This window comes from Trachypithecus francoisi, unplaced genomic scaffold, assembly GCF_009764315.1.
Source record: "Trachypithecus francoisi isolate TF-2019V2 unplaced genomic scaffold, Tfra_2.0 Lachesis_group3, whole genome shotgun sequence".
NCBI lineage: Eukaryota > Metazoa > Chordata > Mammalia > Primates > Cercopithecidae > Trachypithecus > Trachypithecus francoisi.
The window spans coordinates 148,759,347-148,776,796 of record NW_022681468.1 but is presented as its reverse complement, the minus strand read 5'-3'; the positions used below and the strand labels follow the sequence as shown (position 1 = coordinate 148,776,796).

Sequence of the window (17,450 nt, the reverse complement as noted above, 5' to 3'; positions counted from 1 at the left end):
CACCAGAGGAGGGAGGGGCTGAGGGCTGAGGCACAGGAAGCTGCATCTTGTCTTTGTGTTTTATTAGGAAGGGGAGTCCATCGTAGTGTGAGAGGTTAGACCAGAAGGTCTAGGCTTGCTAAATAAAATCCACAGTCTGGCCCCTCTGGAGAGGGCAGAGCCTCCTCAGAAAAGCTGGCCTGAGGAAGAAGCCCTTTGCCCCCTCCCCTCCTATAAGTTAGTGTCATTCGGCTCTGGGAACGCTGGGGCCCTGGGTGGGCGAAACCCCTGGCGTCGGCAGTGCCCCACCTTAGTGGCTGGCACCTGGCCCTGCAGGACCCGGTGAACTGCCCTGCACCGCGGGGCTCCAGTCTCAAGCCGGCATGCACGGTGGGGACAAAGCTGCACGTCCACATGTCAGGGCGGCGGCCCACGGGACAGGAGTCCAGCCTCATCTCTCAGCCAGGCTGGCCAGGATGCCAATGAGATTGTCCAGCCCCAGCAAATAGCCGTCCTCGCGATTGCCCTCCTCCCAGGGCCGCCGGTGGTCCAGGATCTGGCCATCGGGGAGGGGCGTGGTCTTGCCGAAGTCGATGAGCCACACGCCGGCGCGATGGCAGTGATCGTGCACAAAGAGGAGCGAGCTGCCGATCACCTGCGAGCCCCGCATGGTCAGGCAGTGGCCCTGCGCAGAGACGCCCCCGCCGGGTTCCCGCCCTAGCCCTCGCGGCCAGGCACCCAGGCGGCCGCGGCTTACCTCGTGCCTCCTGAAGAACTCGGAGACCTCCAGGGTGTCCCGGATCTGCTGCAGGCGGTTCAGATACCGCTTCTGCAGAGGGTGGGTGGGAGAGGAGGGCAAATTAATTAAACGCCAAGTGAGCCCCCGCCAAAGATAAGGAGCCGGGACCCAGGCTGGGCTTGGCAAATGCCGCTGTGAGGAAGTCCCAGGACCCCGCCCGGCATGGCCCAGAAGGGAAGGAGCGTAGAGCAGGTGCGACCCAGTGTGGTGAAGGCCACAGTGGGGACACAGCCGAGGGCACTGGGCCAGATGACGGGGCAGTCCCTGGCTTCAGGCTCCCTAACACCTCAGGGTTGGGATCCCGCTCTTACCAGCACTTCCTCGTCTCCTTGCACAAACTCTTCAAAGACGCGAAGCACCTGCTCCCGGCTTCGCGTAGTCTTGAAGTCGGTGCTGCAGGAACCGTCCGCTTTCTGGAGGCGGGACAGGAGTGTCAGGGGCCCCAGGCCCGCCAGTGGGGAAGAGGACAGTCTAGGGCAGTGGTACCTCCCAGTTGCAGGGGACTGCAAGGCGGTGGGAGAGGGCGGAGGGGCAGGCAGGGCGGGAGCAGGGGAGGCGGGCGCCGACAGATCGGGAAGGACAGCGCGCAGTGGGGCTGGGGCGGTGCCAGTGGAAGCGCGCCTACCCCACGCGAGGCGGTGGGAGAGGGCGGAGGGGCAGGCAGGGCGGGAGTTGGGGAGGTGGGCGCCGACAGATCGGGAAAGACAGCGCGCAGTGGGGCTGGGGCGGTGCCAGTGGAAGCGCGCCTGCCCCACGTCAGGCGGTGGGAGAGGGCGAAGGGGCAGGCAGGGCGGGAGCGGGGGAGGTGGGTGCCGACAGATCGGGAAAGATAGCGCGCAGTAGGGCTGGGGCGGTGCCAGTCGAAGCGCGCCTGCCCCACCTTGATGCCCTCGATGCGGAAGCCGAGCGTGGTGCTGGAGCTGATGCCTTCCCGCCACTGCATGTAGCGTGGCTTGGTGACTGCGCGCTGCGCGTGCTCCTCCTCAGTGGGCGCTTCAGGGTCCACCGCCAGCATCTTCTTGTACATGTCCTTCCGTAGCTTGGGCCGCTCACGGGCCTTGGTCAGCTCCTCCTCTAGGTAAGTCCTGTGGGGGCGCGGGCAGCGGCCAGGGCATAAGGGGGCGCACACGGAGATCCCTTCGAGCTCTCGCCCCGGACCCCCCTCAAGCAGTTGTCCCGGCCCCGGACCCCTACTTGATCCCCCAACCGACCTGGCAGGGCACGCATACCTGACGCCCATTTTGCAGTCGAGCACGCAGGGCCCGTCGAAGCCATCTAGTAGGTCCTGCAGCTGCAGGTAGCTTTCGCCGTCGCGCTCCACCACGCCGTGGAAGGCAGGCACGCAGCCGCGCAGCGCGTCAGCCATCAGCCGCGCCAGGCAGTAGCGCTCCGGCTCCGAGCAGCGCTTCAGGATCAGCCCGCTGGTGCCCGCCGCCTTAAAACTCCCTGTGGACCTGCATCCGTCAGCGCCGCCCAGCCCCTTCCCGTCGCGGGCACCTGCCCACCCGCCCCGCGGCTCACCTGTGTGCCCCGCCAGCTGCACCCAGGCGTAGCGCTTCTTGAAAGGGCTTATGACCGGCAGATTGACCATGGTTCGGATCTTCTGCCAGTGGCTTTTCTGAAAGCGACAGGGTCAAGGTCTGCAAATCGGCGTCTCGGCAATGCATAAGCCCTCCCTTCACTGAAACAGGGTCTCACCACGCCCCCGACCCACCGGAAGCAGCTGGGGCTGGATGAGTCATTCATTCATTCATTCACTCTGGGAAGGTTTATTGTGCGCCTGTGTGGCGGGCGCTGATACAGGCGCAGTGAAGGTGATTCCAGCGTCTCCAATGAGCTGTCAAGAGCCTGGACTTAGCATCTGAAGCCCCCGGTTTGCGCTCCAGCTCTGCCACTGAAGAACGCGTGGGCAAGTTACGAAAATGCTCTGTTGAGGTGTTTGAACTGTTGTGAGCATCAGAATTACTTGATGGTCACCCTTGTTAAAAATTGCAGATTATCAGGCCTACCGCAGGGAAATTCTAAGTAGGTCTAGAGGAGGGCCAATTTTTTTTTTTTTTTTTTCAGATGGAGTCTTGCTCTGTCGCCCAGGCTGGAGTGCAGTGGCGTGATCTCGCCTCACTGCACCCTCTACCTCTGGGGTTCAAGCGTTCTCTTGTTTCAGCCTCCGGAGTAGCTGCGACTACAGGCGCCCACCACCACGCCCAGCTACTTTTTTGTATTTTTAGTAGAGACAGGGTTTCACCACATTGGTCTGGCTGGTCTCCAACTCTTGACCTCAGGTGATCCACCCACTTCGGCCTCTCAAAGTGCTGGGATTACAGGCATGAGCCACCGCACCCGGCCCCCCAAATTTTTATTACTACCAATGCCTCAAAAGATTCCAGGACCCAAGAAACAAGCCTCTGTGCATCCATAAGAAAAGGATCTATAAAATGAGGCAATAACTATCCTTACTGGGTTGCTGTGAGTAGTAAATAAGGCTTGAGCATGATAGGCGCCCAGCTCCCGCATCCCATTCCATGGTATGAGGCAGAAGCTGAACAAATCTCAATCACTGATTCCTTCACTTGGGACCTTGGTTCCTCTCATTTAGGGGGCGACAGACATACACAGAAACAAACCTGTACACAGGCCCAGGGCAGGGAGGCCAGCCTGGCAGGGCCTGGAGAAAGAACAGGCTGGAGCTCTCCAAGCCTCTCTTGCTATCCCTGGATTCCATGCACTCATTAGCTGGCAAGGCCCAGGGAACCCTTGGTTTTGATCTGGACCCAGAAATTTTAAGCCATGAAAATAAGGTGCAGGGCTGGGTGTGATGGCTCAGGCCTGTAATCCCAGCACTTTGGGAGATCGAAGTGGTTGGATCACGAGGTCAAGAGATCAAGACCATCCTAGCCAACATGGTGAAACCCTGTCTCTACTAAAAATACAAAAATTAGCCAGACGTGGTGGCATGTGCCTGGTCCCAGCTACTCGGGAGGCTGAGGCAGGAGAATCGCTTGAACCCGGGAGGCGGAGGTTGCAGTGAGCCGAGATCGAGCCACTGCACTCTAGCCTGAGACTCCATCTCAAAAATAAATAATATAAAATAAAATAAAATATAAAAAATAAAAAATTAAAATAAAATAAAATAGTGCAAACCTGAAGGCCTGTCAACTTAGACAAACCTGGGAAGGAGATGGAGGGTTTTGTTTTTGTTTGTTTGTGTTTTTTTTGGTATGTCCCTTATCTTTTCTAGCCTCCAGCTAATCCTGAGAGCATCCCATCCTCTGGACCTCTCCTTGTCCCACCCACAACTCAGCAGCCCTGTGTCCTCTCTGAAGTGCACAGGTTGGCTCATGTCAGCTGCGTCTGCTGCCTCCCCCTAGAGGCACTTGCCTTTTAGCACAGTTACACATGTTATGCCTCCACAGGAATATACCTCCCTGACAAGAGGGAGTTCTAAGAGAGGGAGAACTGAGGGGGTGGCCTAAGTAGAGGAGGGCTGCTGACCATACAGCCCTTTCCCATGGGAAGGAAATGGAGGTTATGACAGAGCACTGGGTGGGGGAGTCAGTAGTTGGTTGCAGTCATGGCTGTGTCACCTTTCATCCGAGTGAACCCAACCAAATACTGCCATCTGTGTGGGCCTGTTTCCCCTGGGAGGACATAGCTGCTGCCATAACATGAACCATCAAATGCTGCCTGCCTATTGCATGTCAGGCACTTTCTCATCTTTCATCAGGCAGCAGTGCTCCCACTTTCCTACTGAAGCCCTTACATGGCACACTAGGGTGTGATCACGTGCCCAGTCCCCAGGGATCTGGGGGTGTAGCCAGAAGCAGCCCACTAGAAGCATGACATCACTTTCAAACTCCTTTTAAAATCTTTAAATACACAGCAGGTTTGCATTCTGCTGCATAATAAATCCAAGTTTTATTATAAAACTCACCACCTCCAAACCCTCAAGTAAAATTCCAGGAAGATGATATATGTGCCATGTATATTCAGCAGCACCATCCTGTACCCCCTTCTCCCACACTCAGTTTGAGAGCCATAATGAATGCACATGCATAGCAAGTACATGAAGTGATATTATTCCCATTTTACAGAAGGAAATCAAGGGGAGTTACATCCCCTCACGCCCTGCTCCAGCCTCCAAATCTCTGGCTGAAGCTCTATCAGCCCATCCTCCCTCCCCATGTTTCAATTGCCCCAGCAGGTTCCAAAGTATCCCCAGCAGGATGCTACCATCCTGCCTCCCTTTGGGGGTTAAATGGGATATGGCATGAGGAAGTGCTTTGTACGTGGTGAAGTGAGGTGCAGCAATAAGGCAGTCTGAGTTTTGACTTCTGGAGAACACTGAGACCTGCCTGGGGGCCCTCTCTACTGGATGGTCACCTTTGCCTTTATCCAAAAGAATGAATTTAATGGCTGTAGGGACCTGCTAGAAGAATTTGGGGGGCCGGGCGCGGTGGCTCAAGCCTGTAATCCCAGCACTTTGGGAGGCCGAGACGGGCGGATCACGAGGTCAGGAGATCGAGACCATCCTGGCTAACCCGGTGAAACCCCGTCTCTACTAAAAAATACAAAAAAATTAGCCGGGCGAGGTGGCGGACGCCTGTAGTCCCAGCTACTCGGGAGGCTGAGGCAGGAGAATGGCGTGAACCCGGGAGGCGGAGCTTGCAGTGAGCTGAGATCCGGCCACTGCACTCCAGCCTGGGCAACAGAGCGAGACTCCGTCTCAAAAAAAAAAAAAGAAGAATTTGGGGGATAGTGGGACCAGAATGGACGTAGTGAAGAGGAAACTTGCCTTGGGTTAGGCAGGGTGAGGGAACTTTCAGAGCTGTGCAGAAGCAGTGAGGAGGGCTGGAAGCTGGGCCTGGTAGAAGATTTGATGTGTGTCTGAAAACCTGGGCTACTACCATTTGATTGATGGACCTGCTCCCAAGCAGGGGTAAAATGGCATCATCACCTACTCTCTTGACCTTGGTTTTCTGCATTTCAGAAGAGTCAAGAGCAGCAGCAACTAAGGCCGGTCCTAGCTAGCAGGTTACAAAATACTTTTTTTTGTTTTGTTTTTTTTTTTGAGACAAGGTCTCACTCCCATTGCCCAGGCTGGAGTCCAGTGGTGCGATCACAGCTCACTGCATCCTGGACTTCCAGAGTTCGGTGATCCTCCCACCTCAGCCTCCAGAGTAGCTGGGACTACAGGTGTGAGTCACCATGCCTGGTTGATTTTTTGTATGTATGTATGTATGTATGTATGTATTTGAGTGGTGCGATCTCGGCTCACTGCAACCTCTGTCTTTCAGGTTCAAGCGATTCTCCTGCCTCAGCCTCCTGAGTAGCTGGGATTACAGGCGTGCACCACCACGCCTGGCTAATTTTTGTATTTTTAGTAGAGACGGCATTTCATCATGTTGGCCAGGCTGGTCTCAAACTCCTGGCCTCAAGTGATCCAGCCACCATGGCCTCCTGGGATTGCAGGTGTGAGCCACCATACCTTTTTTTTTTTTTTTTTTTTTTTGTATTTTTAATAGAGACAGGATTTTGCCATGTTGCCCAGGCTGGCCTCGAACTCCTGGGTTGAAGTGATCCTCCCGCCTTGGATTCCCAACATGCTGGGATTACAAGTGTGAGCCACTGCTCCCAGCCTACAAAAAATTTTCATACCCATTATCTCATCTGAGCCCTCCGTCCCACCACCTGATTTAGCCCCCCTGCCAGTAATGCATATGGCCAAGCATGACAGGAGTTGTGCAAGTGTCATGGAACTCAACTCACTGCCACCTTCCATCTTAGGGAGATACTTCCCCCAGAGAACATCATGCTTTTAAAAATGAATGTAAGGCCAGGCGCAGTGGCTCACACCTGTAGTCCCAGCACTCTGGGAGGCCAAGGCGGATGGATCACTTGAGGTCAGGAGTTCGAGAGCAGCCTGGCCAACATGGTGAAACCCCATCTCTATTAAAAATACAAAACTTAGCCAGTGTGGTGGTAGGCACCTGTAATCCCAGCGTCAAGAATCGCTTGAAGCCTGGAGGTGCTTGAACATCCTCTGGCTCGGGCCTCCCTCCACGAAGGTGCCCTCTCTGGGAGACCAACACACAGTCGGGGGCTACCTGGGTATCTTGAGGCAAAGGCTAGGATTGCTGACTGTGGGAGAGACTTTAATGAAGTCATAAGAGGACCCTCTGGTAATTCCTTACTCCTAGGGCTGAACACGGAGTACCTTTCCCTGGGCAGGGCTTAGCTGGTTACTAGCCTCAGACCCTCCTTTGTCTAAGCTCTATTTGGAAGCCTTGAAGACACCTGCTCACGCTGGAGCAGACCGGCAGATGGGTGAATGCTCTGTCTTTGGCATTCACCCTTGCTCCCTGCCTCCAGTCATCCAGGCTCTGGCCGAAGTTCTCTACCAGCCCAACACCCTCCCCATGTTCTAATTGCCCTATCAAACTAGCACTCCCTGTGGTCGTGGTGGTGGGGAGAGCAATCAGTTTAAATTTATAAAACGATTTGCACTAAGGTATAAGTGAGCCACGACTTCACCTTCCCATGGGCATTAGCTTTTTAAAAAGGAAGTCTGTTAACCTAAATTCTGCTCTATAATTAGTGGAAAGTGATGTGTGGGAATTCTGAGTCCAGGAGGGGATGGCATCCAGGTCTCCTTACCTATCCTGGAGCACAGCAAGAAGAAAACCAGATGAACAGGAGCCAAACACCCTCTCTTTTCCTCCAGCAACACCCCATAATTGAGGAGGCAAGGCCTTAGAGTCATGAAGCTGACCTTGGGGGTGGGCCTCCAACTTCTCCCCTGGCTGGTTAGGAAAAGCCTGCCCATGACTTTTTCCTCTGCCAGAGTGAGGCTGCCCAGTCTCAATTCCCCCGCTCTGGGCAGGCTGGAGAGAGCTCCTAGGAGGTGAAGGGGACTACGTATGCCCCAGGCAGAGGCAGGCAGGCAGGCAGGCAGGCAGAACATTCCTGGGCTTTGGCCTGCATGGGCCGCGCGTAAGGGGCTGGTAAGCCTAGGGTCCGGCCCAGATGCATCCTTCATGGTCAGCTGGACCTGCCTTGCTTCCTGCCTGGGAAAGCCCTAAATTGGCCTGGGCGGGCGCGCTGTGCGGCTCTGGGACCCGCCGCGAGGCAAAGTCCGCCCTGGGCCCTTCCACACGGACGCAGGCAGCCTCTGTCAACAGCCCCTGGCTTATCTGCTGCCGCTGTGGCTGTTTGCCTTCGGGGAGGCCCCGGCGGGCCTAGGGGTGGGGAAGGCCTGGAAGCCGCAAACTTGGAGCTGGAAAGGCCCTCAGCGGCGATTTGCACCGACTCCGGACGGCTCAGGGGCGGCGGGGTCGCCCAGGTCCTCGAGGCTTGACCTCAGCCGGGGCGGTCTCTCCTACACCCAGGCATGGCCTGCGGGACCTCCTAGCACACTCCCTCTCCCAGGCACTTCGCCGAGTCCCTGCGGGCGGAAGAGGGAAACCGGACGCGCCCGCGCTTCGCGCCCTTTCGCCTGCGCCGCCTCTGAGGTGTCGGAACTTCGGCGGGGGCCGCGCCCCCGGAGCTGCTGCTCAGGCTTTTCCCCACACGCCACCATCCTGGGAAGCCCCGGCATCCGCCCCCTGACCTAGGCAAGGGTTACCCCAGAAACGATCCTGGGTCCGGGGCTGCCCTGACCACCGCGGGAGAAGGGGAAGCGGCAGGGCTCGTAACCGAGGCCGGCGCACCCAGCACCCGGCGGCGGGGGTTGTTCCTGATCTGTGAGGCTTTTCCCTTCTGGTATCACCGACAAACCCCATCGTCCTCCGGGCTCGTGAACCCCTGCAAGTCGCCACAGCTTCCCCGCCTTGTCCCATCGAGTGTGCGGCGGAGCAGGCGCGCGGCCACAGCTCTCCCCGCCCTGCGGGGCCGACTCGGCCTTCTGGGCAGGCCCCAGGCGCCCGAGGCCAGGGGAGCCCCTCGCCTCTTCCTCGGCCTCAGGGACACTTGCCTAACGTGGATCTAAAGCAAGTCCTTCGCGCTGACCACGGACAGTTATTCAAGGTATTTGGCCGTGGTTAAAACGAGGGGAACAAGGAGGGCGTCCCGGGAGCCGCACGTCCCTAAGTAGCGGGCGTCAGGAATGACTTAACAGTGCCCGGGGCTGTGTTTTCCGAGGGTCAGACCTGGTCCCAGAACACCCAGGCTATCAGAGGCAGAGACTAGTGGGCTGATCCCGCCCCCTTGCAGCCTCAGTTTACCGTCCCTCTCTGCAGCGCTCAGGAGCGGCGAGCCGGGAGGATGGGAGGCAGGGCTCGCACCCGGTGGGCTGCGTTCCGCTCCCAGCCGGAGCTCCCAGGCCTACGCCCCTCCCTCCCCTGCGTCCACGCCTCGTGCGGGCGCTGGGAGCAGACGGCAGCGGCTCCCGAGCAGAGCCTGGAGCGCCGCTCCACTCCCACTCAGGAGAGGGAAACCGTGGCAACGGCGGGGGTGGGGCCACGGCACTAGAGAGGGGGCGGGGAGTGAGGGAAACGCTCCTTCGCCCCTCTCCTTCCGAGGGTTCACCCTGCAAGGCTCAGCCCCTCTGATCCCTCATGTCCTACCCCACAGCCAACAAGGTCCGCTACCCGCGCTTCGCCCAGTCCCCGCGGCGGGTCCCTGCTCCTCGCCCCGCTTCTTAGACGCCCCGGGGCCAGCGCCACGACTCGCCGGCGGAGCGGGAATGAAAGTTGCCCAGGCGAGAGGTCGGCCAGGCGCCTCCCTCTGACCCCCAGATTCCTCCTAAACCGCGAGAACAGGACCTTCCACGGGAGGGAGCATGGACAGGAGCGGGTCCTCCGGGAGCTCCGAGCCGGGTCCCCCGCGCAGCCCCCGCGCCCGGCGCTGGCCCCGCCCCCGCGGCCCGTACCTGACCCACGTCCTCGCCCGCTTCCAGCTGCACGTTGCCGCGGCTCCGGCTCTCACTGTCGCTCAGCAGGTCGTCCTCCGAGTCCTCGAGCAGCGACGAGGAGCCAGTGGAAGAGACCGACGAGGTGGAAAGGCGGCGCGGCTGCTGCAGGTGCGAAGAGCCCGCTGCCGGGAGGCAGTCCCTCTCCCGCTCGGGCGGCCCAGGGCTGGTCGGGGGCACGTCGGGCTCCTCGGCTGTCACGGTCAGCTGAGGGATCACCCGGGCCGGGGGAGCCCGCGGAAGCCCGTTGGGGACCTGTCCCCCACGCCGCTTGGCCCCGCGAGCCCGGGGATCCCCCGCGGCGGCGGCCGCAGCGACCGCCGCACAGCGCGCCTCGAAGAGCAGGCGCAGCTCCCCGACACTCCGGCGCGGGGCCCGCTCCAGCCCCGGGCTACAGGGCCTCGCGCCCCCCGGCCGCGCCATGCCCGTTGGGCCCCCGGGCAGGGTCATTTCCCAGTGCCGGCGCCGCCGCTGAGCCCACCAGCCCGCCGCGCGCCGGGGACTGGAGCGGCTAGGCGCCCCCGGCTGGAGACGGCCCCGGGGCGGAGCCTGCGCCGCTGCCCGCCCGCGCCCCGCCTCGGCCGCGCCCCCCGCCCACTCCTTTCACTTTCAGAGAAAGCGCGGGCCTCCCAGGGATCCTGCCAGGCACAGAAGGCCCTCGGTGGCTCCTCGGGGTGGCGGGGAAGTCCAGCCTCCGCAGGCACAAAACCTGGGCCCAGGCCCCGTGGCTTTGCTCCGCCCGCCCTCGGGGAGGTGGGAGGGGCTGCTCCGCGCCGGGGCCTCGCAGCCTTCCCGGGCTTAGCGGCTGGGAGGGATTCCTCCAGGCCGCTCCACTGGCCCTGTCCCCGCGCAGGAGGAGCTGGTCCTGCTCTTGGTCCCCTACCCCGTTCCTCGGGTTCCTTTGCGTGTTTCATCCCTCCCGGACAAGGGCTTCAAGTCTCCGGGGCGTTTCTCCGGCCCGAGCTCCTGAACAGAGTTCAAGGCCACCAGCCTCCCAAATAAGCCCCACCCCAGGGCGTGCACCCAAATGGAGACTCTGCCCCAGGGACGAGCTGAGGCTGCTCCCCGCAAGCTCCCCACTTCCCGGCGGGCAGAGAACAAGGTCAGGGGGCGGGGCCTGGATCTGTCCCCGTGGCTCAGCCGAGTCCCGGACTGCATCTCCCCCGCTGCTGGGTGGCAGGAACTGAGCCCGCCTTCCTCCTCCTCTCCTTTAGGAGCTCGGGGCTTGGAGTCCGCCGTGCGGCGTTCAGCAAGTTATTTCACTTCCCCTGACTGCGGATTCTCCCGTTGCCGCGAGAATCAAATAAAAGATTTGAAATCAGGTACACCACACTCTAGATGTGATTTGTAGGCAGTCCCTTTACCCCCTCCGTCTATTTCTGCGTTCGTACATTTAGGAAAACCTCACCCAATCCACAGAGTTGTGTCTGTAAAACTAGGAAGACAGCACTGATGTTTAAGAGTTTCAGACGCTACAAAGTGCTTATCAGCGTCATCCCATGTGGATCTTCGGCCACTTCCCATGTTGGTAGTCAGCTGACCGGCGAGGCTGCTTTGAGGAGAAGTCAGTGTTTTCCTATCTTCCCATAGTGCCAGAGGAGTGAGGGTCCCCCCTCAGGCACTCAGTGCCTGGGGATGGCTGGGGCCCTGGGGACAGAGCAGCCCCTGAAGGATTGCCTTGGATACTGAGACAGCCACAGGAGGGGCTATCCTTCCCTTCTCTCCCCTCAGCCAGGGCTCAGGAATGACCCAGGAGAAGGAAAAAGGAAGTTCAGTGGGAACATGGGAATCTTGGGCAAAGCTTAGTGGCTCACGCTTGTAACCCCAGTGCTTTGAGAGAGCAAGGCAGGCAGATTGCTTGAACTCAGGAGTTTGAGACCAGCCTGGGCAACATGGCAAAACCCTATCTCTACTAAAAATACAGAATATTAGCCAGGTGTGGTGCCATACACCTGTAGTCACAGCTACTCGGTGGGAGCCTGAAGTGGAAGAATCACTTGAGCCCAGGAGGTCGAGGCTGCAGTGAGCTGAGATCACCACCACACTCCACCACCACACCCTGCACTCCAGCCTGGGCAACAGAGTGATAACTTGTCTAAAAAAAAAAAAAGCTGGTTGTGTTGGCATGCACCTGTGGTCCCAGCTACTTAGGAGGCTGAGGTGAGAGGATTGTTTGAGCCCAGGAGGTCAAGGCTGCAGAGAGCCACGACCATTCCACTGCACTGCAGTCTAGGTGACAGGGTAATACCCTATCTCAAAATAAATAAATAGGTGAAGATCCTGGAGAACTGAGGAAAGAAGCAAAATAACGTAAGAAAGAATGGCGATGAGGAAGGCAGGAGAAATAGAGGGAGTGAAGGGGTAAGAGGGAGAAGAACATAGAGGAGTTTGAATAGTTGACTCCTTCATGGAGAACCTGGGAAGTCACATCGCCACCTTCTCTAAGGCAACCGTCTAGAGGAATCCGAGCTTGTGTGTGAGGGTTGTACTCTGCAGCTTGAAGGCCCTGGATCACTTATGTCTCAGACACTCACTCCTCTGCCTCCTTCACAGCTACACTGACCTGTGGCAGGACATGGGAAGGTGCTGCCCTCAGAGAGGGGGCTGGGGGAAAACCCAAGGTGGGGAGAGCCAGCAAGAAACTGCCATAACTGGAAAGGTAGGGAGGGCAATGAGGGACAAGAACACGCCCTGCACTCCTGTGTGTCAGGCGATGGATGGGCCGGATTGGAGGTATAAGCAGGCTGGGCACTGGGTCTCTGTCCTGGCTGCCGAGAAAAAGGGCAGTTCTTTTTCTTCTGTATCAGGCACTTGCCCAAGCCTTAGGTCTATTATACCAGCAGCCAGAGAATTGCTCTTTGCCCTACCTGCCCAGATGCCTCTCACAGGAAAGGTGAGGGCAAACCTGGAAATGGATGCTGAACTGAAATCCAATCCATAGATTCTTAGAGCAGTGAGGGGCCTTATATCCATCTATCCTCCTCGTTCACATTTCAGAAGTAACGAAGAGGTTAAGTGGCTCTGCCAGGGAGGTTAGGGCCACTCAGCTAGGTGGTAGAAAAGGCAGTGTGTCCCGGCTAGGTCCCCTGACTTCCTGTGCTCTTGTCGCCCAGGCTTGAGTGCAATGGCATGATCTCAGCTCACTGCAACCTCTGCCTCCTGGCTTCAAGCGATTCTCTAGCCTCAGCCTCCCGAGTAGCTGAGATTACAGGCGCTCGCCACCAGGCCTGGCTAAGTTTTGTATTTTTGGTAGATACGGGGTTTCACCATGTTGGCCAGGCTGATCTCGAATTCCTGACCTCAGGTGATCTGCCCACCCAGGCCTCCCAAAGCGCTGGGATTATGGGCATGAACCACCTCGCCCATGTTCTCAACTTCTTTCATTAACATCTTGTATTTCCCGGCCGGGTGCCATGGCTCACACGTATAATCCCAGCACTTTGGGAGGCCGAGACGGGTGGATCACCTGAGGTCAGGAGTTTGAGACCAGCCTGGCCAACATGGTGAAATCTCGTCTCTACTAAAAATACAAAGATTAGCTGAGCATGGTGGAGGGCGCCTGTAATCCCAGCTATCCAGGAGGCTGAGGCAGGAGAATCACTTGAACCCAGGAGGCAGAGGTTGCAGAGAGCCAAGATCGTACCACTGCACTCCAACCTAGGCGACAGTGCCAGACTCCATCTCAAAACAAACAAACAAACATCTTGTAGTTCCTTCTGAAGGCAGTCTGCCCCCATCTACTGCAGGCAAAAAACATAAGGGTACATCTTGGGGCAAGGCCTGGGAGTCCCTGGATAGCTATAGGATGAGGTCAGCAGGTTCTTCTGTCCTCTTAGTCATGCCAGGAATAAACATTGAAACTCTAGAACATCTGTTCTTTTATGACTCAGTTTCCCCAGTCTTTGATGCTTAAATAGAAGGGATGTGGAGAAAATCAGACTGACCAGTATGCAGGTGGAAAGGATGGCCTCTTGAGTGCTGCCAAAAAAAAAAATTAATAATCATCATAATAATAAAACGTGACGGGGGGGCGGGGAAATTCAAACACTTAAGCATTAAGCAGGCCAGAGAAATTTTTTTTTGTTGTTTTTTTGAGAGGGAGTCTTGCTCTGTCATCCAGGATGAAGTGCAGTGGCATGATCTCTGCTCACTGCAACCGCCACCTCCTGGCTCAAGCAATTTTCCTGCCTCAGCCTCCCATGTAGCTGGGATTACAGGTGTGCACCACCATGCCTGGCTAATTTTTTGCATTTTTAGTAGAGGCAGGGTTTCAGCATGTTGGCCAGGCTGGTCTTGAATTCCTGATATCAGGTGATCTGCCTGCCTCAGCCTCCCAAAGTGCTGGGATTACAGGCGTGAGCCCTGTGCCCGACCGCCAGAGTAAGTTTTTTAAAAATTAAATAAGCAACAAAAAAAGCGGGAAACTGGGGTGTAGAGGAATGTGTCAAGGTTGTTTTTGTTTTTGTTTTTGTTTTTTTTGAGACGGAGTCTTGCTCTATCGCCCAGGCTGGAGTGCAGTGGCCGGATCTCAGCTCACTACAAGCTCCGCCTCCCGGGTTTACGCCATTCTCCTGTCTCAGCCTCCCAAGTAGCTGGGACTACAGGCACCCGCCACCTCGCCCGGCTAGTTTTTTGTATTTTTTAGTAGAGACGGGGTTTCACGGTGTTAGCCAGGATGGTCTCGATCTCCTGACCTCGTGATCCACCCGTCTCGGCCTCCCAAAGTGCTGGGATTACAGGCTTGAGCCACCGCGCCCGGCCTGTTTTTGTTTTTAGACAAAGTATCACTCACTCTGTCACCCAGGCTGGAATGTACCATCATGGCTTACTGCAGCCTCCACCTCCTGGGCTCAAGGGATCCTCCTGCCCCAGCCTCCTGAGTAGGTGGGACCACAGGTACATACTACCATGCTCAACAAATTTTAAAAATTTTTTGTAGAGATGGAGTCTCCCTGTGTTGCTCAAGTCTTGAACTCCTGGCCTCAAACAGTCTTCTACCTTCAGCTTCCCAAAGTGCTGGGATTACAGGCATGAGCCATTTTGCACCCAGCCAGTGTGTCAAGATTTTGATGGTCATTAGGTGGCTGTTCTGAGATAGGCCATGAGAGTCTCTCTGCCTTGGCCACAAGGCTAGCTTACATGTCTGAGCAGATAACCTTTTTTCTTTTCCTTTATTTATTTATTTTTGAGAAAGGGTCTCACTTGATCACCCAGTCTGCACATGATTGTGCAGAGGCACAATCATGGCTCACTTCGGTCTCGACTTCCTGGGCCTAAGTGATCCTCCTGCCTTAGCCTCTGGAGAAGCTGGGACCACAGGCACAGGCATGTGTCACCATGCCCAGTTAATTTTTAAATTTTTTGTAGAGATAGGGATCTCACTCTGTTGTCCAGGCTGGTCTTGAATTCCTGGGCTCAAGCGATCCTCCTGCCTTGGCCTCCCAAAAGTGCTGGAATTATAGGCGTGAGCCACTGTGCCCAGCCAGAACCTATCTTGTAGTATCTCAGTTGGTTGATCCTCCTGTTCCCTAGAGGTCTGCTTTTTCTTTTCTTTTCTTTCTTTCTTTTTTTTTTGAGGCAGAGTGTTGCTCTGTTGCCAAGGCTGGAGTGCAGTGGTGTGATCTCAGCTCACTGCAACCTCCGCTTTCCAGGTTCAGGAAATTTCCTGTGTCAGCTTTTGAGTAGCTGGGATTACAGGCATGCGCCACCACACTCAGCTAATTTTTGTATTTTTAATGAGATGGGATTTCTCCATGTTGCCCAGGCTGGTCTTGAACTTCTGACCTCAGGTGATCTGCCCACCTTGGCCTCCCTAAATGCTGGGATTGTAGGCATGATCCACTGCACCCGGCCTGAGGTCTGCTTCTTGAAGTGCCTGAGTCCTTACCCCCCTCAAAGACCTTCAGGGCCAGGCACAGTGACTGGTACCTGTAATCCTAGCACTTTGGGTGGCCCAGGGAAGAGGATCACTTGAACCTAGGAATTTGAGGCCAGCCTGAGCAACATGCTGAAAACCCATCTCTACAAAAAATAGGAAGATTAGCCAAGCATGGTGGCACATGCCCTATGGTCCAAGGTATTCAGGAGGAAGAGGTGGGAGGATCAACTGAGCCCGGGGAGGTTGAGGCTGCAGTCAGCCCGTGATCAAGCCATTGCCCTCCAGCCTGGGCAACAGATTGAGAGACTCCATCTGAAAAAAAAAAAAATTCAGGATTTATCATGCCTGAGGGCTGCATCTCTTGGAGAACCATCACCCTGGGGTACAAAACTGGGGGAGAAAAGGACCTGGAAAATGGGATGTGTGAGGTGAGGGGTTTCTGGGGTCCTCACCCCAGCCTGCCTCATAGCTGTGCCCACCTCTACCCCATCCCCAGGGCAGCACCAGTGGCAGGAGCAAAATCACCACTCACTACCCTCTGCCAGGCACAGTGCTGGTTTTTGCTTCTTAAGATGACAAGCAGGACCTCTCACCTGGGGGAGAGAAGGGAAGGCACAGCCCTTGACCTGTGCTCCTGAATGGGGCATCTGTTCCTTTGAGGAGACTTCAAGTCTTCTGCAGCAGGAGCAGAGCCTCTCCAGTGTGTGTGTGGTGTGTGTGTGGCATGTGTGATGTGTGTATGGGGTTATGTGTGTGGTGTATGTGGCATGTATGTGTGGCGCACCTGTGTGGTATGTGTGTGTTGTATGTGGTATGTGTGTGGTATGTGTGTGTGGTGTGTGTGTAGTGTGTATGGTGTGTGGTATGTGGTGTGTGTGTGGTGTGTGGTGTGTGTGTGTGGCATGTGTGGTGGGTGTGGTGAGTGGTGTGTGGTGTGGGTGTGGTGGGTGTGGTGTGTGTGGTATGTGTAGTGTGGGTGTGGTGTGTGAGTGTGGTATGTGTAGTGTGTGTGGGGTGTGTGTGTGTGGTGGGGGTGGGGAGGTGGGAGGGGGTTGGGCTATCATGTTCCACTGGACCCAGTGGTGCAAGGTCTTATTCAACAACTCCCAGACATGCACTGTGGGACTTGGTGCCCTTCCAAGGGACTTTATGACCCTAAGACCCCACTATTCTGTGACAATACCTGTGATTCACTCATGCATTCACAGAGCAGACACACTTCCATGGAGCAGCTGCTATTGTGCTAGGTGCAAAGGACACAGGAATGCGTGGATCCTGTGATGCCCCCGCCCGTTTTCGGGAGTGATAGCCTGTCATTTTCATTGTCTTATGGAGGAAGGAAACCAGAAAGGGCCCAAGAAGAAAACAGGCCCCAGGATGCTCAATGGCCGCCTTCCGTTCCTTTCCAAGAGGTTGTCAATGTGGGCGCTGGGAATTTTGGTTTCTCGGCTGCTTCCTGCATCCAAAACATTCTTCACCTCTGGTGGGTTCAATGTCCTTCTCTGTCAGGGCCTACCAGAGAGGGTGCTGGAGGGCTGGCCAGAGCCCAGTGGACACATGAGAATGGCAGAAAGATGAGGGTCTCTTTTCTCTTGGAAAGAGGCATGAATGGGTCTTCACCTGACAGGCGAGACCTCAGCTCCCAGCCCCAGCCTCTTTTCCTGGCCTCTAGGTTTCCCCTCCTTCCCAGCAATCTCTGACCTCATAAATGGATGGACTAGAGTTTGTGGGAATATCCAGGGATGGGTGCAAGGTTAGGCCAGCAGGGCTCAGGATCTAGCAGTGTTCATTGACCCTCCACAATCTGAGTCACTCTTGTCTAAAACGAACAAAATGTGTCACCACGCCTGTGTGTGAGCAGTAAGAACATATTCTCTCCTGACACTTCA

The 17,450-nt window shown here is 56.5% G+C and overlaps 1 protein-coding gene across 1 annotated transcript; it reads right to left on the bottom strand.

Moving 5' to 3' along the window:
- Positions 1-37: 37 nt before the first annotated feature.
- Positions 38-10,805, bottom strand: ITPKA (inositol-trisphosphate 3-kinase A). The gene is made up of 7 exons (XM_033190484.1): positions 9,645-10,805; positions 2,300-2,396; positions 2,008-2,224; positions 1,659-1,863; positions 1,090-1,191; positions 737-808; positions 38-634 (listed from the first exon to the last, which is right to left on the bottom strand). Exons 1-7 carry the CDS (start codon positions 10,131-10,133, stop codon positions 431-433), a joined length of 1,386 nt encoding a protein of 461 aa, XP_033046375.1. The 5' UTR covers positions 10,134-10,805; the 3' UTR covers positions 38-430.
- Between the last annotated feature and the right edge of the window lie 6,645 nt (positions 10,806-17,450).

Bases quoted from the DNA above. Each gene is read 5' to 3' on its own strand.
- ITPKA (XM_033190484.1), bottom strand. From the start codon at position 10,133: ATGACCCTGCCCGGGGGCCCAACGGGCATGGCGCGGCCGGGGGGCGCG. The intron at 1,192-1,658 runs GTGGGGCAGGCG...TCCCGCCTCCAG, and splicing joins TCCGCATCGAGGGCATCAAG to AAAGCGGACGGTTCCTGCAG. The intron at 635-736 runs GTAAGCCGCGGC...CGGGGCTCGCAG, and splicing joins AGTTCTTCAGGAGGCACGAG to GTGATCGGCAGCTCGCTCCT.